The sequence below is a fragment of the Columba livia genome, chromosome 14, assembly GCF_036013475.1.
Source record: "Columba livia isolate bColLiv1 breed racing homer chromosome 14, bColLiv1.pat.W.v2, whole genome shotgun sequence".
Lineage (NCBI taxonomy): Eukaryota > Metazoa > Chordata > Aves > Columbiformes > Columbidae > Columba > Columba livia.
In genome coordinates, this window is record NC_088615.1 from 2,858,640 (window position 1) to 2,878,672 (window position 20,033).

The 20,033-nt window shown below is 49.3% G+C and overlaps 1 protein-coding gene across 1 annotated transcript; it reads right to left on the minus strand.

The window, feature by feature from the left end:
* Nucleotides 1-4,012: 4,012 nt before the first annotated feature.
* Nucleotides 4,013-16,321, minus strand: STC2 (stanniocalcin 2). Its single transcript, XM_065029536.1, has 4 exons — nt 16,004-16,321; nt 13,664-13,806; nt 11,021-11,232; nt 4,013-7,636 (listed from the first exon to the last, which is right to left on the minus strand). Exons 1-4 carry the CDS (start codon nt 16,155-16,157, stop codon nt 7,243-7,245), a joined length of 903 nt encoding a protein of 300 aa, XP_064885608.1. The 5' UTR covers nt 16,158-16,321; the 3' UTR covers nt 4,013-7,242.
* Between the last annotated feature and the right edge of the window lie 3,712 nt (nt 16,322-20,033).

A 20,033-nucleotide genomic window follows, 5' to 3' on the forward strand; every position in this document is an offset into this window, starting at 1 on the left:
ATAAATAATAATAATAATAACATTTTGAAGATGACCTAAAGCATGTGCACTGCACCCCTCTGCAAACTGATTTCATAGTGGCTCGATTTCTTGTCAGTTTAATGAAATGCTGAATGTGCATAGTTCCTCTTCATTTTATCTTAAAATAGGACATCTAAAAAAGGCACTCTGTAGGCCTTTCCCAGTCTCTCCTGGCTGTCAGCTTTCACTGAGCTTCCCCACACCTCCCACTGCATTTTTCTCCAGGGTAGGAAGAGACTCTGCAATGTAAGTGGGATTATTCATGGGTGACAAATGTAGCCCGTTGTGATTGCAGGATAGAGAAAAGCAGATACAAACTGCAGAAAATCTGAGAAATGGAAGTGGGGTTTATAGAGGGGGTTACGTGCCATAATGTCTTAGATAGCAGAGGGCTGATCCTGTGCTGTGTTAAAATGCAGCCTGGTTTTAGCCCTTCCATAAACTGCTGTTTTGAATGACACCAGGAAGCTGGCACTCTGTGCCATGGGGGCAGTTTGGTCTTGCACTGTATTTCAACCCTATTGAGGTTCCTTTTTGGGACCACGTGTTCGACCTGATCTCTGCAGTGTCACCGGAGCCACCGGGAAGCACATCAGTGCGGTCCTGCTGCTGACTGCAGCACCACTGCCCCTGGGGCACTACTTTCCAGCAATGGAGGAATACCCTTAAAAAAAGCTGTATCCCCATCTATGTGGAGAACCTCACAGCAGCCTCTCCAAACATGACTTCTTATTTTAGAAGAATTTCTAAATAAACTCCAACCCACATTTTTATAAGAGAGGATGGTATTTGCAGAAAAGGTCAAGGCTATAACAGCCGGCATCCTCGGAGATAGGAATTCTCAGCCCCTGCAGCTTCCCATAATTTGTCATGACTTTAAACCCTCAAGTCCCCATTTTGCATTCCCGATCAAGAAAGACATGAGGTTTTGATTTCAAAATGAAATGCTCTACTGGCTGGGATGTTTTTCCCTAAAGAAAATGTACAGAAACAAAAATTGTTAGGATTTCACTAATTATATGGTTACGCTCAGCGCCAAGCCAGGGGAGCAGACCTGGAAGGGACCTTGTGGAGGCATTAGTGTGGCTCCTGCCTCCAGGGGGGTCCAGCTGCACCCCCTTGCATGCCCTCTTCACAATTCAACCTTCCTTCTGGTTTTTGCTTGGTCACAGTGCAGGTGACTGCGATGGCTCTGGGTGATGCAGGCTGCCTGGCGTTGCTCAGGGCTCCAGATCTGCTCTATTTGTTGCTGGGGAAGCATGCAGCAACTGCTGACTTTAGCAGGTGTGAGAGAAGTCTTTCCTGCGAGAGTCTGCAGGGAGAGCGTGGAAGCACGAACAGAACTAGCAGTGAAAACTGAGTGGGATTTGTGTTTCTGGTGAGGTGTCGGGAAATAGCTTTGAAAATGCACTGCTGAGAGGCTTCCCAGCAAACTTTAACTATTCACTCACCTGGGAAGATCGCTGTGATAAATCCGTCAGGCGTGACGCAGCAGAGCTGCCCGTATGCCCAAGCAAGCCAGTATCTGGAATTAATTTTGTTATTTTGGGAGGCTAGACAGGGAGCTTGTAGAAGAACAAATCCAAATGGACCATATGCGTGGATCTTGGTGGGATTTGTTCATTTGGATCACACCTGTGTACGGACATGCATTTGCAATTTGAATTGCCTTGATTTGTTTTTCTTTACCTCACTTGTAAAGTGACTTGGACCAAAGTGAACAAAGCTGACTCCAGTCCTGAAGCAGACTTGCACGCTGGTATTAAATATATCTTAAGTTACGCACTGCTCTGGGTTGTGCAATGCAGAATCCCTGCTCTGCAGTCAGTTTTAGGGCTTCTTTTTCTGTCTGTGCTTCTGTACTTTTTAACGTCAGCACTCTGTTAGTTACTGTGCTGTTCTGTGAGATGTGATGCCCTAAGGGAAGGTGAGGGTCACTTCTCCATCGCTCGTTTCGCCACTTTTTGGAGCAGAATGCAGTCTCACCACTTTATGCATCAGGAGATGAAAAATAACTTTTCTAGTTGAAATTGCAAGGGGGATGGTAGAGGGCAGAATGCAGTTACCTGAGCTGCATCACAGCCATGGACTGGGCCAGCTCCTGCACAGAAATGCAGTGGGGTCTCCGGTGCTGATGAGGGTCCAACACCAGCACAAGCTGTTCCGTGGCTGTGGTCTGAGGGCAGGTTGGCCTGAGGTCACATCCCACCCAAGTGTCTCGTCTCTGCTGGCAAGATGCACTTTCCTGTTGGTGTCTGATGACAGCTCACAGCAGGATTATAGAGAACTATTGCACCTAAAGGCAAAGAAATGCTACAGGTCCTAGATTGCTGCATATCACATTGAGGCTTGTGAAGCCCATCTCATCCAAAGGCTTCAACTGGATTAGTTATTTTTAAACCACACAGAAGGAGTGTTAAAAATGTGCTTTTTCATCCAAGCAGCCTTAAAAAAGATCTGTGCTTTATGTTCTGAGGTGCTTTCTCATAATTTCCCCATCCACTTGCTGCCTACACCCCAACGCTGTATGAAAATGACTTTGGAGACACCACAAAGTGCTGTTTCTGCAGATTGCTTTTTGTAAATCTGAGGATTTTGCTTTTCTCCTTTCCTGAAACTCCAGTAAGCATCTAAGATTTTGGTATTTGATCATTGCTGGGATAGTGATGAAGAGAATTACAGCTACTTTACTCGCTTCTTAAATCCCTGTACAGAGCCACTGGCTGGTACTTACTGATCGATTACTGATAGGTGCCAGCGGAGAGCCAAATGGATGCCCCCTGTATTTAAGGTAAAATCTTGAAGATGTAGCTCTTGCTATTACATGAACTAACAGGGTCTTTTTATACATGCGGGATAAAGCTTATCAGCTATTACAGCTTTTAGAAAGTGTTGCTCTTGTATTTGTTAATGGGTCTGGCTGAAATTCAGTGCTGAGGGCTTTGGCTGCGTGCTGGGGCTGCTGACCCCTTGCCCGTGGGCAGGTGCAGCTACCAGCCAAGATCCTGCCCTGGCCCTTATGGGATGCACTTACGGGATGCTGAGTTGCACCTATAGGCAGCCCAGCTGAGCAGAGCAGGGTGCCACCGCCAGCCCCTCGAGGGGATTGTGTGGACCAAGATCATCAGGGCAGGGAGGAGAGACCCATGAGCACCTGCATCGCCCTACTTCCTTCCTAACCCCGATACAGACTAATTCAGAGCAGATGAGGTGGCCTAGACATGCTGCAGTCAACTCAATCCAGGAGAGGAGACTGAGAGGAGACCTCATGGTGATTATATGTTCCTCACAAGGGGAGCAGGAGAGGCAGGCTCTGAATTCTTCTCTTTAGTGACCAACAACAGAACCCGAGGGAATGGCGGGAGATGTGCCAGGGGAGGGTCAGGTTGGACATTAGGAAAAGGTCCTTCACCCAGAGGGTGCTGGACACTGAACAGGCTCCCCAGGGAGGTGTCACAGCCCCAAGCCTGACAGTGTTCAAGAAGAGACTGGACAACGTCCTCAGACACATGATGTGAACTATGGGGTGTCCTGTGCAGGGACAGGAGCTGGACTCAATGATCCTTGTGGGCCCTTCCAGCTCAGGACATTCTATGATCCTGAAATGGGCTTTGTTGGAGCCCAGGAAGGTCAAATGCTCCTGCTCCCCGTGTTTTTATCCTCTAGTTTGCTCCGTGTCTCCCTTTCTGCCCTCAGACCAGCTGCCAGGTCTCAGTGCAGCAGCCGAAGAGGTCTCCCTCCCCCAGGGCAATGGCATGCCGATGGCCAGGCCTCTACCTGGCTCTCCCCGGTGCACAACGGGAAGGGCTGGCCCTGTCCCCATCCCCTGCCCCAGCCGGGGCTCCTCTGCCACCGCCCAGCTGGCACCGGGGAGGGGACCCACAGCCAGGTCACCTCTGCCCCGGCCGCGCTGCTGGCCCGGCTTCACAGGGATTTTCTTACCCCTTATCGCAGCAGCTGAAATTCCAGCCAGATAAAAGCCAGCCGCAGACTTATTCAAAACATTTATTAGTGTTTAAGGAAAATAATAGTGTGAAAGGTACAGAGCTTTGTCTAAAGCCATATGCATTTTCTTTTTTACAAGCTTATTTGGCTGCAAATTCTACGTGAGACAAAACTAGTATGTTTTTCTCCCAGAGATTTGGAATTAAGGACAGTTTGTCTTTTTTATTTTTTCTTTCCTTTTTCTTCCCTCTTTTTTCCTTTCAGTTCAGCACTTTAAGTCAGGACAGCATTTTCCAGGGTTTACTGATACCTTTTTCCAGTAGGCATTTTGCTTCTCCCAGTATTTTCATTCCAGAACAAGGCTCATCCCAGATGCAAAGCAAAAAGGAAACATTCATACCTTGGCTTTTAAGCTAAACCTCCTTCATGAACAGCAAGTTCATAAGGAATGTTAATTAAAGCATCATACAGTATCTAAATGGACATTTTTTTCTTTTTTATAAAGAATTAAGGCTATGTAGATGTCACAATAAAATAATCTCAGGTAAAACACACCCTACTTGTTAGATATGAAAGAAGGTTTAACAATAAATAAATGATTTATGCTGTCAATAACATTATGGAACTGTATAAAAACTATATTTATGCAGCTTTAAACATAAAAAAAACATACTAGTGGCATGAATATATACAACACAGGTCATGACGTACGTTTAAATTATCATAGCCAGCAGTGTTCTTTTTTAAATGGAGACACTATAATAAATAGAAATGTTAAATATTTACAATAATAGCATATGTGGAATCAGTAGATGAACACATAAAATCTTCACACACAGAGGAAAAAAAAGTTATGCCTTATACAAAAATCCCTCCCACCGACAGTTTACCCCCCGCTTCCCCCATAATTTTCATTGACTAAACAAGGGAAACATACAATTTTCCCCACAGAACGAATGACTACAAATAAAACTGTATGCATGCTGAGGTGGTACGTTGACTGAGACATTCAAGGATATGTAGATCTATACGCTTGGTTCCCATTGATGAATCAGACCTCTAGTGAGAGAGGGATCTTATTTTAGTTCAATGCAAGAACATCGCATCGGTAGCGAGGAGTTTTGTGTTTGTTGGGGTCTTTTTGGTGCTGTCGTTAAAACACTTGGATTCCCTTTTTGGTTTGAGCTTGTTCTTCATGGTGGCTGTGTCACCAAGGGGAGAGGCCGCTCGCAGGAAGCCCCCGGAGCTACTCAAGAAACCTTCTTATGGTGCCACCGACAGCCGCTGAGTTTTTTGAGCAGAGGAGCTGCCCGTCAGCGACAGGTTTGAGCCCACCCGTGGGGGAGAGCCCGGGTGTCCCACCCGTGGGACGGCTGCATGCTGGCACTGCCAGGAGCTCTGCTCCTCGGGTCAGCATGGTCTTCACCACTGCAGTACCTGGCCAGATCTCACCTCCTCCCAGTTAGGTCGAATGAGAATTTGGTCACAGAACTTAGCTAAAATGAAGCAGGATCAAGGTCACTTCTTTAAACAATGACCTGGTGATCGCATAGAGACACTTTTTCAACTTAACGCACCTCTCTTGCTTCCTACGTGGCTTCTGTTAAAAGCAATGCCTATAACTTCTGCAGGTGGATAAATGCATTAAACCCTGAATATTGCTATTAAGAGCTGTGTTCAGTTAGTAGGAACTCAAATCTGAGTTGGAAATTGTAGCCAAATTCCGACACCCTCTACTCTTTCTACAGCTTCTTCCCACCATGTGATAAGACGTACGTTAGTTCACTGGGTACTTTCTGTCTGTACTGAACTACCTTCCTGCCCCCACAGCTTTCCTCCCAAACTTTCTAAATGAGAAGGCTCAAGTCCCTGGTGTGATTCCCACTTTCCAAGAAAACTCACTTCTTCTCTAGAGGAAGCTGAAGAGCTCGTCCTTCTGTCCCTGTGGATGCTTTAACCTCCATTTCCAGTACAGTATCTGGGGATACAGGATTGCACATCTGCAACCTGAGAATTACAGTTGCATAGGGGGGAGGAGAGATATGTCCAAACACCTCATTCACACTTAAAACTGCTTAGAGACAATAAGCTCTTGACAGTTTTCATCTTTAGTAACTCAGTCTGCAGAGGCTGGTGGTCCTTATCAGCATGACAACTAAAAAAACACCAAGTCAACCCCCTCTCCTTATCTTTGGCATCTGGATAAACCACAGCTGATAGGCATATTATGGTGGGGCTCCACATCCCAGCAAACGGCACCACGTTGCTGCTAAGGAGAGATTTCTGATGGGCTTTCAACACAGTTCTACAGAAGAACTAAGTACATGGGGTCCTTTGCTGTCTGAACCTTCACCCATCCTTTAACCTTGGGCTGTCCATAGGGGTGGAGGAAATGTATCGCTGAGTGAGCAGGCGTAAGCAGAGCATATGCACAGGATTTTTAGAGGTCCATGAACATACTCTTGGGAGCCCTCCATACTGTGCAAGTCTTAACAGTCACATCGCCTTGTTTGGAAGCTGGCTACTCGCCTTTGATATGTTGAAGTGACTGGATTAGCAAGTGTCGAGTTATGCAGTGGTTAAAAAAACCAACCAAACAAACAGGGGGCACTTAAAGTAGGCAGCATCACCCAGATGGGAACAATGGCTCAGAAGTTATTTGAGAGGAAAGCGGTGGAGCTCCAGACCACACGGTTCCTGTGTGAGAGAGGGGGTAGCTATTACGTTTGAGAGCATCACACAGAGAGCCTTGAGCTCCTGCGTTCTCAGCCACAGGCAGAAACCAAATCCCCCTGGAACTCAGCCATCTGCTGTTGGGCTGCGCCCTAAACCTTTGGAGGTGCTAAGCCACAAGCAGCCACATGCAATCTCGCAGAGCCCTCTTGGAACCTTCTCCCCAGGCAAGGGGACCAAGAAAACAAACAAACAAACAAACAACAAAGCCCCAAAACAACCCAACAACCCCCAAACAAGATCCTGAATTTCAGCTCATGTCTGTTTCATAAAAAAGGGGACAAGAATTTAGTTGGAGACATTTTGCCACATCTGGTGGCTGCTCAAGTGTTGAGTTTGCTGGATCTATAACCCATTGCCACTGCTCTCCCTTTGCTACTATATACACTGTTGCTGAGGTCCATATATATCTTGCAATGCCCTGTGCTTGACCTCTGAATGGGAAATGCTTTGGAATGTCCATAGACGGGAAGATGGGACTCAACGGAGGAGGCTTCCAGTGGAGGGGGAGGGATGGGGGGAATGGGGAGTTGGTGCCTTTTTTCACCTCCGGATGTCAGAGAAGTCGGACAGTTCATCTGCCCGGTCCATGATCCCGTGTGGCCCTTTGGGACTGTGGCCCCCAGCTTTTACCCGGGCATGGGCATTCAAGTGGCCCTTGGTACCTCTCTCTCCCTTAGATGCTCGCAAGCTCTCCCTGTGGTCAGAGTCGGCGTGGGCCAGCATGTCCCCACGGCCAGCAGCGGCTTTGTTGGCTTCACCTGACTTCTTCTCGGGAGCCAGGATGGTGTCACCGTGCGCAGTCGAGGTGCAGAAACTCAGGATGGAGCAAAGACTTCCCCAGTTCTGTTCGCATTGTGCCTGGACACTTCTTGTTATTGCCTTTTTCACCTCCTCGCCACAGGTGAGCAGGATATTCACTAGGTCAACATACGGTCTAAAGGTAAAGGAAACAGTGAGGAGAGTCAAAAAATGTGTAAGGGTTATCTATAAGTAAACAAGCTTCACCCTCCCCGTGCACAGCACACTTTGTAGCCTTAGCCCCCTCCTCCCCACTGACTCGGCAGCCTTGTAGAGCAATTCTGCACCATATGTTTATTATGTATATTATATACTAATTGGCCATATCGCTCTAAGAAATGCACATGCTGGCATCCCATCAAACGAAGCTTCACTCAAGTGCTCTGCCTGCCTTGACTGCTCCCCCACTGGCAATGCTCTGGGAGAACCGACATGAATATATGAGGTTTACACGCTTGGCAAACGGGGCTGTCAAACAGCACTGCTGTCCACACCTTCTGCCTCGATCGCTTTCCATGCCCATTCATCTTTATTTGTCAAGATACACAACAAAGGAAACCTGCTGTTGTCCAGAGCCATCAGCTTCATCAAACACCTTGTTATCTCCAGGTGAATGGCTGGTAACAGATCATGAGAGCACACACCGACCACAGGTCTGCAAGAGGGAGGCATTTCCTCACCTCTGCAAAGAGCAACAGATACTCAGCTAGAGGCTTTCTCGCTTTTCTCATCATCTTTAGCGTTCCCTGAAGCACCAGGTGTTGATCTCCACCACAAGCAAAATCTTATCTGGACTCAAGATCCAACCGCACAGAGCTCAGACACACAGAAATCCACTTGGATGGCGCTGTTTCTTCCCACACCAAGGTGTGGGTTTTTTTCTCTTCATTTTCTTACGGAGTTGAGTACAGCCTTCAGTATATAGCTTTTCCCAGCCAAACAAGGACTCCAAACGAGCCATGGCCAAACACCGTCTGTGTGCCCCCGGAGCACAACACAGCCTGAGCGCAGGCACTTCGGCCTCCTCAGCCGCAGGTCACTGAGTGCAGCAATTTTAAAATAGTTGCGGTCACAAGTTTTGTGGGTCAATATTGATGTTGCCTATTGACACAACCGCTGAGCTGCTGGCAGGCCCAGAAGGATGTGCTTAAAATTCTGTCTTCCACGGTAGGAACCACCCCCGGTGCAAGTGGGGAACTGCCTGGGGTCGGCAGTTGTGGCTGTGATCGGTGTCTGACACTACCCTGATTTTACTTTGCCCAACTGCTTAAATTCACTTGGAATGACTAATCTTGGAGAGTCACCTATTCCCCATCTCAAAATATTTCCCATGTTTGGATTGTTTCTGCCGTTTTAAAAAAAAGTTTCCTTGGAATGCAGCAGCGAGCAATCTGCCAGGGCCTGTCACCACTTCCACCATGGCAGATCGGCCTGACCCCCGCCCCAGCGCAGCTGACACAGGAGGAGCCTTCGCCGCCCCGATCGCGTTCCTCAACAGGGAAAAAACGGAATAAAATAGCCAGAGAACAAGTCCGAGAGCTGCCACTTGCTCCTCCTCTCTTAGTTTTTGTTTTAGGCATAAAATTGAAGATGAGAGCTGAGCACATTGCATACACAGTGATACAGCAGGAAGAGGAAAAAAAAATCATAGGGAAATCAGTTGCTGCAATTGGGCATAACCTTTACAAAAAAATCTCTGGAAGAAAAAGCTTGCTGGTATGACTAAAAAGTGTCTCAGCTGCCAAATATTTCAGGTATTCAGAGTCTGCCAGAGCCCTGTGGATTAATACTGGCCCATTTCTCCTTCACTGTTTTACTTTCTGCATTTCAGCTGGCCTGACCATAGGGCCTGAACTGAGCACAAGGCTGCAAGTCAGCAGACATGATTTTATTTCCAGCTCTGCCACACTTGCCTATTGATCTTGAACAAGTTCCTTAGTTCAAAAGCTTCAGAGATGGCCTCTAAATTTAGGGGAGGGGAGGAGGCTGGCTGGGTTCTATTTGGGGAGTCCTGCCTAGGAAAGCTAAGCTCCGACTCCACGAGATGCTGAAAATGAAGTGTAGGAAGCTCTAAGTGAGATCATGCAAATTATAGGTGTCCAGCTGAATGCTCTGTCTCTTCTCAGACAGAGAACCCCCCAGTGAAGCTCCCCAGAAATAAGCAGCTGCCTTTGGGCATTCCTGCTTCAGCCTGTTTGTGAAACAAGGATAACTTCTCTTTGGACAGGCCTTGGACTTTCTTAGTTCTTCTCATCTCCAAATGATGCAGGGGGAAGTTAATTGGTACCAAGTACCCAATTTCTAGCCTATTAACACAGCCTGAGCAGTGGCCGCTGCTTTGCAGGAGGGATCCCCATATCCCTTCTCCCCCAGGATGCTGCTCTTTGCCCTGGCAAGGCCACGATCTGCCACCAGCCATCCCTTTGATCCCAGCCTCAGGAATGTCCATGGAAAGGGCCTTGCTTTCAGGCCACCATGTTCAGCTCCTATGAACCACAGCAAACGATCTGGCATCAAAGTGTCTCTGCAACTGCAGCTTAAGTATTAGGGGGGTGGTTTTCAACAGCTCCTTTAGAGACCGATGAAAACGCAAGGCTAAAAGTCAAGAAATAACTCTGTATAGAAAAAAAAAAAAAAAAGATTGGTGGGATTGCAGGGGGTTTCTGTGCTAACATCCACCAGGGATAAGAAGGCGTAGAGAGGCAGAGTAAGAAGATGGTCTAAGGTTAAGCTTGCTGCCAGCCTTCTTGGGTGGGAGAAGTTCACCTGCAAGAAAAACAGGCTCAAATTTTTGCATCTGTGCACAAAGAGCTGGTACAAACAGCTTGTGCCTGGTTTGTTGCTGTCATGTAGCAGCTTTGATCAATTCCAAATAGGATTCATGCCTGCCATTCCTCAGAGGGCAGCTGTGTTCCCAGTCAGAGGGATGAACTCCTCAAAATCTGACTTGTGCCTTCATTTTGTACACCTCAATGTTTTATTAAAAAGCATCTGAGATTAATAAGGAATAAGATGAATGGGAGATTACCTGGGGGACTGCAGCTCTTTCAGGGACAATTAACTACAAGACATTTGAAAGTATGTATTTAAAGAAGAAATTATCATCTTACTGACAACCCCGCACAGACCTTCTTCCCCCTGCTCCTCTAGCTGTCATCTTTAACAAGATACTGTGGTCAGGAACAGTGCCTTTGAGCTCAGAAAGCACAGAAACATTGTCAGATGGCTCTGGAAACAGCAGACATGGACACTGTATTTGCTAAAGGACCAAAGAGACAGCCAGCTCCAACTTCAACACACTTCATTCCCTTCCACAGTTACATCCAGCCCTTTGTAAACAAACCGGTCTTCAAGGGCCCCTGTGAAGAAAGCACTGGCTTGGCCTGGTACATGGGAAAACAAGACGTGCTCAAGGCCAGGAGGTGCGACAGCTCTTGGGCAGATGCACAGCCCGTTGGCACCGTCGTGCCCCTGGAAGGAGCTCCCACACCTCCGACTGCACCAGCGCGGAGACACTTACTCATGCTGCAGCAGGTCTTTGAAGTGAATCATCTCCACAATGACCTGGACGTTCTCCTTGGCAGCGGAGCAGAGGTCATGCTTCAGGTAGCACTCCCGCTGTAACTGGAACACCATCTCTTTAATGGCAGGGCACTTACGGCTGATGCAGCTGAATTTATGCCTCAAGGCATGAGCCTTACACTTCAGAGCGTCTTTAATGAAGGATTTTCCCTAAGAAGAAAAGAAATGGAGTAGGTCTGTATTTTTGTCCATTAAGCACAGCAGCTGATTTATGCCCAGATAGCTGCTCCTCTGTGGGACAATGTCAAGGGTTATTAGATTGCCAAGGGTACCACTTAATGTCTTTTCCCCCCTCTTCTTTTTGTTTCTCTGCTCTTAAACACCATGCCAAGTTACCTGGCCTTGCTGTCCCTGGGGAGCTGAACAGACAGGGCTTCCTCCCCAGCCTATGGAGGTTTCCCTACCCCAGCAGCTGAATGCCCAACAAGGGAAAGGGCAAAAGTAAGCACCTTGAAATAATTCAATGCTCAAGTTACTGGCTTTGTTTGCTTCTGATCTGGCAGCACAGCAGGTTCACGGAAAGGAGAGCGCATCCTGCCATGGCTGAGGTGCCCAGGTCCACAAGCAGACAACCACTTAGTAACTGCAAATTAGTTTATTTTAAAATTAATCTGCAAACTCCTAAGACATGTATACACTGTCTGTATGTACCTGCCCTATTCCCAAGCTGTCGGTATTTTCTCTACTACCGCTTCCACAAAGAGGGACTCAAATCAGCACTAGTAATAATCCTTCAGTGTCTCAATGCCTGTTTGCTGCAAGAACTTGTGAGATTAGGAAAATCAAATCAAGAAACCAAAAAAAGTAAATTGCAGGGAAGCTGCTTTAGCAGCATCTCTTTAACCCCTGTTTGCGATTCCTTTATTCAGTGGCTTAGTGGGCATCAGAAACCTTTCTTTTTGCTGTCTGATGCTATGGCTGGCACACACGGTGCATGTCACAGTCTGACAGCTCTGCTCAGATTCCTTTCACTTTGCTGAGCAATAGGTGTGTGGAAGCCTCCTACACTGCCTCCAATCTCTTCATTAACTTCAGGTTCTTTGACACAAGTGCTTCATGAAGACCAAGTTCTTGTCCTTTATCCAAAGAGCACCCTGGCATAGCTCCACCAACATCAACTACCCTGTTGGGCCCAAATTGTTTCAAGCCAGAAATGTTTCTTGCTGATCAAAGAACTGCTTCAGTCATCATCCCTTTCTATTCCCTGTACCAAAGGCACTAACTTGCCCTTCCCCTTCACACACAGTAGGCAAATAAGGATAAAAAAGAACGTTCTTATATAAACCAAACCTGACATCAATTCTTAGGTTTCAGAGTGAGGGAAGGAGAACAGAAAGCAGAGAACAGAAAATGGCCAGTGTTACTCTTGTCATTTAATGCGGCCTGAAATAACTGTAGACAATACAGAGATGAGCCGTGAAAAGCCAAGTCATAGCAGAAGGTGAAGTCGCCTCCATATGAAATAAAGCTCCAGGGGTTTAACACTTATGCACTGCAGTGGAGACAGCCTGGATGTGAAATGGGCTGTATTTGATCAGCAATATCTGGGGAACAGGCATCAATGGCTACGCTCAGCCTTTGCAGGCACCCTTCCCAACAGGGCTTAATTCTTTGGTCAACTCTGTTCACTGAAAGAATAATTGTGCAAAAATAAATGAGTATTTTCTGTAAGCCACTTGGAAATTAAGCCGAAGGTTTTCAGATACCCACAGGAGAAATGATTCCCGTTTTAACGACTAGCCAGAGCCTTTGTATGTCCTTGAGAATGTGAGCCTAAAACTCTAGCCCTTCAAAAGTGTTTCCTACTGGGTGGTTGCACCACCCCTCACGGAACAGGCAGGATCCTGAAGACAGCTCTACTTTATACCATACTTTTAACAGTGCCATGTAGCTGGTGCTTTTAGTCAAGTTATACTGTAAACTGCACGGTCAAGCCAAATGCCGCTGGCCTGTCGTAATGTTCTCTTCTCTCCACACTGTAATGGGAGAGTAGGTTTACAAGACATAATAACAGGATGTCTCAATGATGCATAAATGGTCTGGGGAGAAAATGAAGGAGACAAACTTAATACCGCATACCATCTAAGTAATGTATTTTAACGTCAGTGCTTGAACCAAAGCATTATTTGAACACAGCAGCTTTCAGGAGGTTGCCTGTGCTCGTTGTGGGCAAGTCGTGAGAACCAACTTTAATCACCGCGCATCAGGAAATATTCCGATACGTCTAAATGAACTGGGAGCCGAAGCTGCATTTCTGAATCGGCTTTGAACAAACATGGTGTAGAAGCTAAAGCCACCTAGTGTTTCCAAAACCATGTTTGGCTACATTAGTGTTCTGATTCAGTTATGCTGGGTACAGTAGGTGGGAGCGATCCAGGGAGCTGCAGCTCCTGCTGCTCTGTTGCTGGTCTGGGGGCTTAATTCTGGACCCTTCCACAGGAAAACCTTTACTGAAGCTGCTCATGCACAAAAGTACATTTGCTCCATAATGGTAACTTTTTTTCCATGCATTATAGAACTAAATGGCGTGCCACGTGTATGTTAGAAGCAAGCAGATACGTAGTGCGTTTCACTGTGTTACCTGGGCATCAAATTTTCCAGCGTTGTGCAGGAATGTCATACAGATCTCGTGTAAGCCTCGGATCTCGCAAGAGTTGTTTTCAAAGCATTCGAACACTCCACATCCCACATCGCCAGCATTAACCAGGCAGTGCTGGATTTCAGCTAAAATGAGCATTGATTACAGTTAGTTTGAAGAACTGCTCATAGAAGTTGGTGGTGGGTAGGGTGGGGAGGGAAAGAGTTATTTTGCTAACATCATCAGTTCAAAAGAAACAAAAACCATGTGACAACAGTTATCGTACCCCCAGCATGCCCACTCTTTGCAGAAATTACACCTAAACTTGGGTATATTATGTTATGAAAGTGACATCCAAGAAGCAAATGTCAAATCCACTATACTTACGTCAAACTATTTCACTTGAGAACTGTAATGCTTTTGCATTCCTCAGGAGCAAAGGACAGGCATGACTTTGGCTGTCTGACTTGCAAAAAGTCCCCCATCAAATTCAAGTGCCAAAACGAGAAGCCCATGACCCAGGCAGCTAAAATGTCTCGTTTCAGGTACTTTGAGCTAGTTTCTGGCGATTTAGCACAATGTTTTTTACAGACCACTGGGTTTCCCCTGTTGTGATGTCCACAGAGTTAATGGCAAAACTCCCACTGATAAATAAAGTCCTTTGCACTGAGTGTTGCATAAAGCCGCAACTATGTCCTCACCTATGCAGAAATCAATTGAAAATACATATATTCATATACGTAGTACATAAAATAGATCTACTGGAGCTAGCTGTTACATGTATGTTTATTCTGCCCTTTCAGATGTTATGTAATACTGTAAAAAAAATGCTAATACTCGCTCACCAAAAAAACCCTAAAAATCTAATTCTTAACAAGACAGCTTCTGGTCCTTTGAAAAAAAATGGATGTAATAGTACTGCCAGAGAGAAGGTGGTTGCTGGAAAAGCCTGGGGATAAAGTTAAACAGGGGCAGCTTTTAGACCAGAACTGAGGATGCTAAGAATTCCTGTACCCTGTGCCCTAGTGGTACCTTTAATTAAAGCTCGCCCTTGGGAGCCAGCCTAATCCCCCTCCCGACCGCAGCATGTTTCAGACATCCCCAGCCTCCCCCTTTGCCATGCGGTCCATTTGCAAATCCTCACAGCAACTTTTCGGTCTGATTCCAACCCTCCGCAAGGCAGAGCGCGGAGCCGCGGATGGAAATGCAGAGTCCGCCGGAGTTCACACGAACCGCCGGCAGCTCGAAACCAAACCACTACATTTTTTCTTTTTTGTTTCCCCTTCTACCTGCCCCGAAGCGCATCTGGGGGTGGGACACGGGAGCCCCCGCATCGGCTCCTGAGATTGTCTCAGCCACACGCGAAAAAGCTGCGCAAACACACACGCACCGAGGGGGGTGGGGGGGAGGGAAGGGAGGTCTTTGTGGAGCGCTGCAGAGCGCGGAGCTGGGCTTTTTTGGGGCCGGGAGCTCAGCTGTAGTGCTTGTGTTGGCATCCGGATGCAAACCCTTTTGCCGGATCACATGTCCTGGCTCCAGCGTGCTGAGAACTGCACAGTGCCGTGATTCACATGTGGCAGTCCCTAATGGGCATTCGTGCATTCCTGCTCGTGTGTGTTTAAACACGTCCCGCAGCACTGAGTGTTTAAAAAAAAAAAAGGAAAAAAAAAAAGAAAGGGGGGTGGGGGGGAAGGGAAAAGTCTGGAGCCCGCGGTCTCTCTTTGCACGGCTGGGAAGCGATCCAGCAAAGTGCACGCCTCAGCTCTCTCTTTCTAGACAGATAATACCCGGGGGAGGGAGCACAGGGGGCGGGAGAGGAGGAGAGAAACCCCCGGTCCGTTGCATCATTGCACGACTCCCTAGGGAGGAGGCAAAGCACCAGTCATTTCCAGCCGCTTCCCCTTCCCTCCCCGTCCCACCCCCCCCACCCCTCGACCCGGTTTCAAACGCTGCGCCGAGAAACTTTCTCCTCCCCAGCGCAGCATCCCCGCGGCGGCAGCAGCATCCCCGGGCCGGGGCCGATCCACTGGGCTCCCCCCGGCCCCGCTCCCCCCGGCACGGGGCCGCTCGGCACCCACTTTGTGCCCGGCGAGGCGTCAGAGCCGCTTCGCCCGGAGCGCTGCCGCGGCTGTTGCAAGGGCAACACGTGCTTGGCAAAGCCGGGCTTTAAAGGTAATTAGGAGCGAGGTCTTATTTCCTCTGATGATTTATGCCTGACAGTCGGACACCGAAATAAAAACGCCTGTCATAACTCAACGCGGCCGTTTCCCCGGCGCTCCAGAAGCAGCGAGGTGGGGGTTCTCACATCACCTTTGCACCCACCCTCCGCCGCCCTGCCCGTACCTGTGTTCTGCAGGGACAGGCGCCCCTTCTGCTGCGGGGTCCTGTCCTGCGGCCCCTCCGGCGGGTGGGTGGCCTCAGTGCCCGCCGCCGCCCGGGCGCTGGCGAGCAGCAGGAGCACCAGGGCCAGCAGCTTGCCGCGGAGCTCCGCGCACATGGTCGCGCCTTCCCCCCGCCGCCGCCGCGTCCTCCCCCGCGGGGTGCCGCACCCGGGCCCAGCGCGCTCCTCGCTGCGGCCCTGCGAACCGCATGTGCCCGGCGCGGCGGCGAGCGCGGAGTGGCGGCAGAGGCGCCGGAGGGTGCCTCAAATATCCCCGCCGAGCCCCGGTGTCACTCGCATGAGGGAGCCGAGCAGGTGTCGCTCCGCGCCGCGGCCAATGGCAGCCGCCGCCCCGCTCCGACCGCCCGCCGGGGGCCGGCCCTGCCCCGCCGGCAGGTTGCAGCCTCCCGCCTCCCCCGGCCCCCCCCGGCACCGCACGGCGGGGGATGGGCGTGCGGGGGGCAGCGGGAAGGGGCTGCACCCCCGGTGGTGGCGAAGAAAGAAAAGAAGGTGAAAAAGAAAAAAAAAAGAGGTGAAAAAGCGGGATTTTGACAAGCAGGCTGCTTTGGAGGGAGGGAGGCAGCACCGAGCGGCTGGTGCCCCCGCAGCTGCAACTTCGGGGCGCTCCAGACGCCGCTGCCCTTGCGCGGGGAGCCGCGGGGGTGCCCGGAGCCGGCTGCCCGCGCTGGCCGTCCTGCGGCACTGCCGCCTCATTGCGAGACTTGATTTAAAAGAAAAAGAAAAAAAATCCCTCCCCGAAGAAGCTTTTGCACCGACTTTCTTGGAAATCCTCTACTCCATCCATCTCCCCCTTCTCCCCCCTCCCCCATTTTTTTTTTCCCTTGGGATTTTGTACCCTGCGAGTTCCGACGGGATTTGGGCCAATTCCATCGCATGTGGCGGGTTGTGCTGGGAGGGGGGGTTGTGGTACCTGAGCGCGGACCCGGCTGGGTGAGCATGGGCAGGCGCTGCATTCCTTGACACCCCCCCGCCACCGGTAGAGAGCATCATCCTCGCAACCCCCCAGCCTGGAGCACCCCACACCACCCCCCCGCCAGGTCTGGCTGCTCCTTTCTGTTCAGTAGCTGGAGCGAGGAGAAGGACGTAGGAAAACCTCTAGCAGGTGATGAGAAGTGTCGCGCTCGCTGGGGGTAGGGGGGAAGGGGGCGTGCGTGTCTCCCCTTGCCCTGCCGCAATGCACATCAGATGTTTCATCAGACCCCGCAGGCCCCATGCGGCTCCCGCCTCCCCCAGCAGCCCCCGAGCCCCCGGCGCTGCCAGGGCGCGCTGTGCTGGGGGCGGGGGTCCCGCGGAGGGGGGGGGCGCAGCCAGGAATGTCTCCAGCTGCCGCTGCCACCCGCTTCCCCACAGCTGTCAAAATGCACTTGAGGAAATCCACTCACACCTCCCCGAGCAAGGGTCTCCTCGGCGGGACGTGACACCGCGCCGCAGGACCATGGCTCCACCGCTACGCACCAGCAGGCACGTCCCGACACCCCCCTTGCAGCCCCCAGCACATCCCCGCTTGCCTGGGCCTTCCCTGCTCGTGTCCCAGGCCGGGAGGTTTGTTTGCTGGGTCTGAGTGGTGCAAAGTTTGTTTATCGTTCTTTAGGGTTTGACTTTGAAACATCTTTTTTAAGATTGAAATTCTTAACGGTGGTGCCAAGCTCGTGTGGAAATTCCCTTTTATCAATACGCCACTGCCTTGTAAGCTGCAACTTGCAGCTTTCCTCTAAGGAACTCTCTGTGCCAGTGCGGATGTCTGCAAAGCCCCTGTGCCCCTGGGATGGGCTCTGCCCTTTTTGACAAAAGGGCTATTAAAGGAATAGGTTTTTCTTCTTCATTTTTCCCTCACCCTGAGTGCCTGGTGGCCCTTCTTTTGTCCTTGTTCTCTTACTATTTATACTGCTGAAGAGCTTTGCTATTTAATTGCCTTTGCTAGGTCTGACTAGCTTGACTTTAACAATTTTCATCTCCAGTGTTCAAAGAGCAGGGACTGAATGAACTCAGGAGCAGCAGAGAGGGAGTCTGGGCAGGAGGATTTAAGGGACAGCAGTTTTTTTCTGTTGGAGAAGGCAGCAACCAATGTACTGTTCATAACCAGCAAGTCTGCATTATACATATAATACATATTTCAGTGTTTTTTTTTTTTTTCTTGAGCCTCACAAATTGCACTTTCCCCTAATGCCCTTTCCTTGCTGCTTTAGGTCTGATGCCCTCCTGCAGCCATTTCTCATCAATCTTTCTGCTTCTTTTTAAAGTTAGAGTTTTCATATGGGGTTTTGGCCTTGTGACTTAAAGGGATTCTGTGCATCCTCCATGCACCAGAGCCCGGGTCCCTCCTTCTAGTTGGCTTCTCTAGGCAGGTCTCATCATTCCTCAGAGCACGTCCTTTGAACCACGCAGCCCTGGCCTCCCCTGCAGCCCATGTTGTATTAATTGCTTCGTCCAAGATTATTTTCACGGCTCTTTTCCTTACCAAAACCGTCCCTAAAATAGCACCCCCTCGTGTCACTCTTTGGTGAAGAAGTCTGCTGGCTGTCACTACCTCGAGCATTTTCTGTCTCTTCTGCTCAGCAGACATTGCTGGGCAGTGGGTGGCACTCAGAGCTGTAGAATTTTTCCTTCCTTTCCCTCTTGAGGTCACTCGTCAGGGTGCTCCTGGGGTTAGAGGATCCCACTCAGCCCTTCCTTAGCAAGGAAAGAAGCTGCGCCTGCATTTTAAAGGTGAGCCCTGTCAGGGGAAATGCGCATGATACACAAGTCACGCTCTAGCAAATTTGGCATCTTCTGGAACGTGGTGTAACTCGCTCCCTGGCAGCACCATCGGCTGCCAGTTTGAGTGCCAGGTAATTTTACAGAATAGTTACCAATTCCAGCGATCTAGGGGCTGGTTTCCAGGAGACTTGGGATGCCTGAATCCCGAGGCACGGAGCCTGCAGCTTTGCTCCAGCCGCAGGGAGCTTGCGTGGATGCAGGCGCCTGATTGCAGGATGGTGTCTGGTTGCGAAGCGTTTGATGACGTTTTTGAGGAGCAACACTTCAGAGAGGATCACGGCTACTTGCAGCAGTTTTGAACGACTGATGACTTTTAGGAATACACTTTCAAGTTCCCTTTGGCTAACATATACAGGTTTTACTTTTAAAGAGTGTTTCATAATTTGATTAAAACTTTATATGATCAAGCAGTAGCACGAGCATTTTCCAACTGCCTTTAAATGGGAAGCATTTAATTATTTGGGGTTTTTAGGGAGATGGTTGTTAAGAGGACTGTGTCCCTGCAAGGCCATTGCAGGCAGGCGAAGGCTGCGAAATGCTGTGCAAGAGGCTCTGGCACACAGGGAGAGGGAGAGCACGCCCAGTTATGAAGAACGGAGAGGCCGATGACTTCAAAAGGGAAGAGGATGCTGTGAGAAGGTGTGCCGAGGTCTGGATTCTGGGGTTTTTTTATCTGTGACTAAACGCATTTCACAGCAGAGTTAGAGTAAGCTGTTCTGTGCAGCCCCAGCGGCGCAATGGGATTTCATCAGACTTGAGAAAATAAGCAAGACAGGGGAATTTATTGTTGCCTCTTCTCCTGGGTAATTTCCCCACCTCGGGGCTTAGCGCAAAGCGCTGACTTGCAAATGACACATCATTACGAAGGCAGCTCGGAGCTGCAAAGCATCGCTGGGAAAGCGGTCGGGGAGAGCGGAGGAAGCTGCTTCTTGGACTTGGGACCTGCTCTGGGAACACGTTGATTTAAATTCCCACAAGCTGGTTCTCGGATGGTGCGAGTGAAGCTGCTGACAGTGACTGCAATGGGATTTGACACTAGAGAACCTGTTAGGCTCAGTAAATGTAGGTCTGTTGGGAAGCTTCAAAGGGTTGTATTTTAAGTCACTTTTCCCCCATCTATCATCGATTTAGAGTTTTTGAATCTCTGGTAACTGTAATTTTTATGATGAACGAGCAGAAGTTGGCAATAAAGCCACAGAGAATGAAATACAAGAA